At 40.7% G+C, this 8,903-nt stretch overlaps 1 protein-coding gene across 1 annotated transcript in view; it reads right to left on the bottom strand.

The window, feature by feature from the left end:
• Window positions 1–2,263, bottom strand: part of LOC106817339 (beta-1,4-N-acetylgalactosaminyltransferase bre-4-like) — a 4,211-nt gene extending 1,948 nt beyond the window's left edge. Inside the window, exons 1-2 of the mRNA XM_014821998.1 lie at window positions 2,002–2,263; window positions 1,327–1,563 (exon numbers count right to left, since the gene is read on the bottom strand). Of these exons, the coding sequence (XP_014677484.1) occupies window positions 1,327–1,563; window positions 2,002–2,263 (499 nt within the window). The remainder of the gene's footprint in view (window positions 1–1,326; window positions 1,564–2,001) is intronic.
• Window positions 2,264–8,903: the final 6,640 nt, after the last annotated feature.

Raw genomic sequence — 8,903 nt, 5'->3', positions numbered from 1 at the left:
CCAATGGCAATGTCATTTACATCAATATAAAAATAATATTATATCATTATTATCAATATAATAGGTTAGGGTTAGGGTTAGGGTTAGGGTTAGGGTTAGGGTTAAGATTAGGGTTAGGGTTAGAATTAGGGTTAGGGTTAGGGTTAGGGTTAGGCACATTGGTTTTATTGGGACCCATGTTCTCTATCCTTGGGCCGAAATGTTCACCTATATACAAACAATGACGACGTAATAATTACATAATAATCACATAGAGGTAGCCTAGTATGTTGAATATATCGTAGGCGTTGTTGATAGCCGTAGGAGTCGGTGCTATATATGCGTATATATAGGGGTTGCACCGTCAAGGTAACTGCGAGCAGGCGAGTTCCAAGTTTTTCGGCGAAGTTTTTCTGCACAAGAGCAATCAGGGCACCCCTCGACCGCAGGGGTAGACGAAGTTTTTGCTATAAGCAGCACGCTGGGACGATGTAATATATGCAAAAATGCTGTACGTACGCTCTCAAAACGATTTCAAAACAAATATTGAAACAAAGATCGAAGCTGTTGGATGATCTCAAAACGATTTCAAAACAAATACTCATCCAACAGCTTCGATCTTTGTTTCTATTTGAAGAACAGTGTTGACCTTATGAAAACATAATGTCTCTGTTCGTAACCGAGCTGTGTCACGCGAAATCACACAAAGACTGACGAAATTCTCGCAACGACGCCACGCCACGCGCTGACGCCACGATATATCCTCTAACTATCACGTGATAATCATAATGGCAAACATGAGAACATCACATAGGTGCGTTAAGATGGATACGGGAAGTCGAAGCGGCAGTGACGATTGCAGGGCTAGACTGCTACCGACCTTCACTCAGCCAACTATCGTTGGCTATACTGAAGTGAGTTACGCTAGCGTGTCGAACTGTGCACCGCGCGGCAGTCTAGGTCATCGAGCCGAGCGTTTTTTTTTTTAAATACTTGAAAATGGTACGTAGATGGACTCGTTGCGCCATCTATGGGACGCGATAACTTCGAAAATAATCTCAGGGCATAAAAGACGCGCGCCGAGCCGCAAACCAACAATAACGAGCATTTGTATTTATGCTCCCCCTACGTGCATACTCGAAAAGCTTCTGGAATGCCCACAACTGCTCAATTGACCGATTACACCGCTTTATCCTTTACCCATAGGGCACTGTCGGAAATCTTTTTTCAACAGGGCAGCGATTTCGATCAAATGGGCCGCTCCGCGGCGCTGTTCGCGCTTCGCGCGGATATTCGGCTGCAGATCGTCCAGAGACATCGCGCACCGCGCATGCGCAGCGCTCCCACTTGCCTGCTCTATGACGTAGATGCAGTAGTCCAACTGCTGTTTTTGCAGCATAGCGTGCAGGTTGTTCAGGAACACGCGCAGATGCGATTCGCGATCTCGGTAAGGTACGATGATGGCCACACGGTGGCGCGACGTGCAATCGCTGGGGCGCCATCTACCACCAGGCTCGAGATTTTGGTAGCGTTTCTCGAGCTCTTTCCAGCTAGGTGGCAGCGTTTTAACCTCGATCGGCCCTACTGTTATCGACAAATGCGGAAATGTTAAAATATCGTGTAAGATCCTTACACAATATAACGACGCATGTGGCACCAAGCCCATACTGCCCGACGGTAGAGGTAGTGAACAATACAATAAACTCAATTGATTGCTGATATTAACTATGGCATGATGACAGACGACATTCGATCTCAGATCAAATTATTTTATTAATATTATCGTATCAATCATCGTAGAAACGGCAGCACAGGTCAATTTTCATCAAATTATTTTATCAATAATTTAATAAACTGCAGCACAGCACAATTTTTATCGAATTATTTTATCAATCGTTTCAGAAACTGCAGCACAGGTCAATTTTTATCGAATTTTTTTTTCAATCATTTCAGAAACTGCAACACAGGACAGACGAGAACGGGTCGTTGCACTGCTTTAACCCACACGCCGCATTCACTAACCAAGATTGGGGGGCTGTACTGGACAGAGAGGCAACGTCCCGTTGACAGCCGTCACGTTGGAGAATTCGAACGCGTCCAAGATCCTCCAGCCGGGTCGCGTGTCTTGTGGATGCATCGTTGCTATGGTTACCGACAGCGTGCCAACTACAAGCAGCAGTACAAGGCAGAGCAGAACGAAGACGCCGTTATTGCGACAGTAAAGCAGATACTGTAATGGCTTCTTCAAGGGCAGCGACTCTGCCTGATGCTTGGTAGCGTTCATGGTATCTACTGAGTTTTCTCTACTGACCTTGAAAAACGTGAAGAGGAATGAGTGAGTCGGCAAACGAATCGGTTCGTCAGATGTGCGTCTGTCATGTTGCACAAGCGCTGTAATCACTGATGACATATACCGACTGCGATACCGACACAACGTCAATGACACCGTCGATGACACCGTCAATAACAACGTCAATGACACCGTCAATAACAACGTCAATGAAAGCATCAAAAAACACCGTCAATGGCAGCGTCAATAACAACGTCAATAACACCATCAATAACAACGTCAATGACACCGTCAATGACAGCGTCAATAACACCGTCAATGACAGCGTCAATAACACCGTCAATAACAACATCAATAACAACGTCAATGACAGCGTCAATAACACCGTCAATAACACCGTCAATAACACCGTCAATAACAACGTCAATGACATCGTCAATAACACCGTCAATAACAACGTCAATGACACCGTCAATAACAACGTCAATGACAACGTCAATAACACCGTCAATAACACCGTCAATAACACCGTCAATAACATCGTCAATAACACCGTCGATGACATCATCAATAACAATGTCAATGACACCAGCAATGACAGCGTCAATAACATCGTCAATAACATCGTCAATGACAGCGTCAATACCACCGTCAATAACAAAGTCAATAACAACATCAATAACAACGTCAATGACAGCGTCAATAACACCGTCAATAACACCATCAAAAACAACGTCAATTACACCGTCAATGACAGCATCAATAACACCGTCAATAACAACGTCAATAACAACCTCAATAACAACGTCAATGACAGCGTCAATAACACCGTCATTAACACCGTCAATAACAACGTCAATAACACCGTCAATAACACTGTCAATAACAACATCAATAACAGCGTCAATGACACCGTCAATAACAACGTCAATAACAACGTCAATTACACCGTCAATAACAATGTCAATGAACCCATCAATAACACCGTCAAAAACAACGTCAATAACAGCGTCAATGACAACGTCAATGACATCGGCAATGTCAGCGTCAATGACAAAGTCAATGACATCGGCAATGACAGCGTCAATGACTGCATCAATAACAAGGTCAATGACGTCGGCAATGACAGCGTCAATAACAACGTCAATAACAACGTTAATAACAGCGTCAATAACACCGTCAATAACATCGTCAATAACAACGTCGATGACACCATCAATAACACGGTCAATAATAACGTCAATAACAACGTCAATAACAACGCCAATAACAACGTCAATGACAGCATCAATAAAAACGTAAATGCCAACTTCAACGACAGCGTCAATGCTAACGTCAAGTCAAACGACGATGTCAAGGTCAAAACATCAATTACACGGTCAATCAATAATGTCCATTACACAATCAATAATAGTGTTGTACTGGGATTTTACAGTTGATATCTCAGGCTCTTGTGGATTGCAGCATTGTAGAGACTTGTTAGTTAGTCTCCATATCAGATCGAGCCGGTACAGCGTCGCAGATTCAATGTTGAACAAGGTCTTTATTAGTAATTTGGCACATACAAATTATACACATACATACTACATCCTAAGTTACTTCCATATTGTAACCCGCTTGGCTGTCTCTCATGATCTGCCCTCTATCGGTCTCTCCTCTCCGTCCCTCAGTTACTCGATATCCGTCTGTATTTCTATCTGTATTACGTCCCATATATATACTATTTCAAAGGCAGGTCGGACGCTTCTTCGATCTACCCGGTTGTCACCAGCTACTCATTCTAGCAATAACACATTAACGGGCAATTGTCTTTCAACTCCGGGTGCGCGGTGGGGCTATAATAATAGCGTCAGTAACAACGCCAACAATACAATAAATAATAACGTCAGTAACTACACAATCAATGATGGCGTCAATAACAACTTCAACAACACAATCAATGACATCGTCAGTAGCAACGTCAATAGAGAACATCAATTATACAACAGTCAATCAATAATGTCCATTTCTCTATCAATGTACACAATGAATGGACATGTGTGAATAAGAGGCCTGGACAGCCTCTACGGGGCACCGCTCAACTGATTTACCCCACGTGGATTTCGCTTGCTGTTTTGGTGTTGCCATTATATATGTATATAAAAAATGTTTTGTTTAAGAAATTGCTGCACAAAGTTAGCAATGAACGACTAGTTTCGACTTGTGGTAGTCTTCGTCAGGTTCTTCTAACGGTTTACAGCCGAAACTGTGCTTTTCAGCGTTTTTCTCCCCCGTTTAATAAACACAATCAATGATAGCGTCAATAACAACGCTAACCGTTAACGACGACTTCACCAAAGAACAACAATGCCAGCTTCAGACGATGACAACCACTTCCAAACATCTGGAAATACGGCATTACCGACTCGCGGGAGAACGTGACGAAACGCATTCACGAACGCGTCCCACACGGTGTGTGTGTGTGTGTGTGTGTGTGTGTGCGCGCGCGTGCGTGCGTGCGTGCGTGTGGTGTGTGCGTGCGTGCGTGCGTGTGTGTGTGTGTATCTCTCTCTCACTCTCTCGCTTTCTCTCTCTCTCTCTCTCTCTCTCTCCTCTTTCTCTCTCTCTCTCTCTCTTTCTCTCTCTTCTCTATTTCGCTCGCTCTCTCTTTCTCTCTCTCTCGTTCTCTCTCTTCCTCTTGCTATATTTTATCGTTTGTAATGACAATACACTACTCTACTACTATGCTACCTATCGTTTTGTGTATCTGACACTCTCTCTATATATATATCCATCAATCTATCTATATGACACCTTTGCTGGACCTTATCTATCTATCTATCTATCTATCTATCTGACTCTATTCATCGGTTTATCTATCTGAACTCCATCATCCTATTTATCTATCTATCTGACACTATCCATCGAACTAATCTATCTGGAACACATCTATCATTCCAGTCGCTACTCTATCATGACACTCATGCCACTCATCCTATTATCCTCATCCTTCTGTATCTACTCTGCTCTATCTATCATAATATCTAATCTATCTATCTATCCATCTATCATCTATCTCTCGACACTTATAGTATCCATCCGATCTATCTATTTCCTGACACCTCATATAATCGATCTATCTATCTGACACAAACACAACAACACAACACACACACACACCACAACACACACAACAACACACAACAACAACGAAGCAATGGAGCTCAAAAAAATCAACTACGTAATGTAAAAGTTACTTGAGTATGCCGCCTGCGATTTAAAAACAACCAACACTCAGAATTAAATTTCTGCTTAAGTCATGTGTCGACGTGAGCTATTGGTAATCATGGCTGTCAGTTGACAGCCACCAGACGACCAGCAACCGGAAAACCCCGGTCAGCAACCGGAAGTATATAATATTTATTATATATAATATATATATAGATAATATAATATACAGTATTGCCATAATACTGAGCCGGAACCCGGCGTTGCCCAGGGAAAATCAGTGGCGTTACTCAGCTTGGTGACCTCTTGTTGTAAAGGAAAATACCCCAAAAATCTATGCTATCGCATGCATTCTCATAACATGCATGCATTATTGCACATCAATGCCTCCATCCATCCCATCCCATCCATCATCATGCCCCATTCCATGCCATCGCATCCCACATCCTATCAATGATCCCATCCCTTATCTATCCCACCCATCTATCGATCCCAGCCATTCCATCCCGAATGCCATCGCAAATGCCATCTCATGCCATCATCATCTCATCCCATCCCCATTCCATCCAAACATAAAAATATATAGAAAGAAATCAAAAAGATAAAGACATTAAAAATAAAAATATTAAAAAACTAAAAAAACTAGTAAATTAGAATAAATTAATAAATTAAAAATTAAAATTAATACGATACTAAAGAGGTAGGTAATAGGAAATAGGAAAAAAGAAAATTCCTAATATCTGATCATGCATGCATCCAATCTGAATCCACCAATACCCATTCATGCCATTCCAATCCCAATTCATCGCATCGCTCCAATCCATCATCCGGTCCAATCCCATCCCATCGTATCGCATGCACATCTCCATACACGCGGTATCGCCATCGCCATCTCCTCAACGCGATAAAAAATAATAAGAATCAAAGATTAAAAAACATTAAAATAAAAAATATAATATAAACTAAAAAATATAAATTTGATAAATACATAAATTTAAAATTATAAAATATATCCTATCTAAAGAGGTAGGTAAAAGGAAAAAAGAAAAAACAGGGCGAAAATAAGTTCCCCGCGGTACTATCGAAACCCGGTAATCCAGTGTAAGCAGACGCGATGTCATGTACTGATGCAGGAAACTCGCTATTACGTTTATACAACCATGGAATTCAGACTGTAATTTGTGTTAAGTACAGTGAGAACGCCAATCTATTGATCAATTAGAATTTGGTATGAATGTTTAAACTTTTTTAAATTTGTTGTTTCAGCCTAGACCACTCCAGACGTGCTATTCTGAAAATGATCTTTTCGCTCTATGGCGTGCGGAGTTCTTCAGTTATTCGACAAGAATGCAGACACATTCGGCCTGAACACATTTACACTATATATAATAGTTATATATGATATGTATAATAAATATATAATATATTACTAGAGGCCAACAGCCACTGTCCGTAGGCAGCCATGAAGGCCCACATAAGCCATGAGGTGGAATTGATTTATCAGTTGAATTTGACTGTGATTTTTTGATTTTTTGATTGTTCTGATTTGGTTGGTTTTGATTTTGATGGATTTTTTGATTTTGTCTGTGTTTTTTTGTTTTTTTGACTTTTTGATTTTTGGATTTTTGGTTTTTTGTTTTTTGGTTTTTTTTGTGGATTTGGATATATATCTGCGATCTCTCCTCCCTCACCCTCCTCCCTCTCTTATGTGACCTACCTGCGCATCTAGTATATGAATGGCCCATCGTGATTGAACTGTGTGTATGCAATGTGACTGACTGTCCAGTTAGGAATGAATTGAGAATAAGACAGACATGAATGAGCGTATAAATCCAAAAAAAGGCAAAAAAAATGCGAAAATCAAAAAATCCCATAAATCCGAAAATGTCTGTGATTATTGTGATTAATGTACTAACCTGCACAGTCAGATCTGCTAGAAGAGGTAACGCACTAACAAAATACCCATATAACCCAGATATGTTGTCCACTGAGGCAGGCACGACAGACGAAGTACATGACGTGAGCGAGGATCGCCATATAGGTATTAATAGTTATAGATTATTAACTATGCACGTATACTACACTCTTATATCAGTCTGCCGTGAATTAGTATACTGCGTAATGATAAATTTCTGTTTGAATAATTATCCGTATAATTATACTGTCGTTTGTCGGTGCGGGGTTGTGTTGCGATTCAAAATTCAAAATTGACAAATTCGATAGAGCTTAGGAAGAATCACTGTTAAGGTTTTTTTTTGGGGGGTGTGGCATATATCGCTGGAAAAATTTGGGGATTATGCTGGATTTTGCGAAGTGTGCGCAAACTATTCAATGATTGAATGTTCAATAGACTAGCTGCTATTGTGGTGGGGGTTAATTTTCAGTATTATATGTAAATGTACGCGTACAGTAAACATGCATGTAAAGATTTAATTTCTTATCTTTTTACCTACGAATACTACACATATATTAAAGTAATTATTAATAATTGGGTATTAGTTATTAGGGTATTATTAGCTTTTGTTCGTATCCATAGGGCGTGGCGTTCTCGTGTTTTAATGGCTTGATGGGCGTGTGGGCGCCTCCGCAAGAAAGAAGCGCCCTGGTGTCTTACGGAATGTCGGGGGTGCACGGCGGCAAATTCATCGTCTTGCTTCTAGGCAGCCTACTGTGCAGCTTTGTGAGCTGGGATTCAATCTTCTACGTGTTCGGTAAGGATGTCGATCTACTCGGGTGTACGTATGTTTCGATGGGACGCTGTGCAATGTATAATTGTCTTGTGTACTGAAACTTCGTTGTCCAATACATTCTATAACGTATTTTACCCTATTCTGTAATGTATCTTCTTGTTTTAATAAATTGTCGTAGACAGCATTGTGATTATTGGTTGTCGTGTACCGAAATTTAATCGTCAAAACACGATTAAATCTGTGGTGATTTTTAGCTCGCCTTGACATCGTCATGATGAGCTATTGCCATGGGGTGTTGTCCGTCGTACGTCCGTCCGTCCGTCCGTCTGTCAACATTTGGCTACGGTCAACGATAACTCAGGAACAGTTTGACCCACATGTTTCAAATTGCATATAGTTGTTACTCCTATGGGAGAGGTTTAAACGTCCTATTTTGGAAAATTATTTGTTATTACGCAAAAATAGAAATGGCCATAAGTCAGTTCAGGTTCAACAGATTTTGCTCATTTCTGGTATGTGAATGAATAAGGACTGGCCCCAAAACATATCACACAGGTTTTGATATTTTTTTTAAATTATGCGAATTGGGTAGATTTCGGCAATTTCACTATGCATTTCAGTGTCTGCCTACTATACGGTCAACGCCATCAGATTGTATGCCAACAGATCTGAAACATTTATTTTCGCATAAAAAATTACTCATATATAATCATTATCAAGAGTATATAATGAGAGAT

This window comes from Priapulus caudatus, unplaced genomic scaffold (genome assembly GCF_000485595.1).
Source record: "Priapulus caudatus unplaced genomic scaffold, Priapulus_caudatus-5.0.1 Scaffold1687, whole genome shotgun sequence".
Classification (NCBI taxonomy): Eukaryota; Metazoa; Priapulida; class Priapulimorpha; order Priapulimorphida; family Priapulidae; genus Priapulus; species Priapulus caudatus.
The sequence above is the reverse complement of the archived record's forward strand: the minus strand, read 5'-3'. Positions and strand labels throughout refer to the sequence as shown.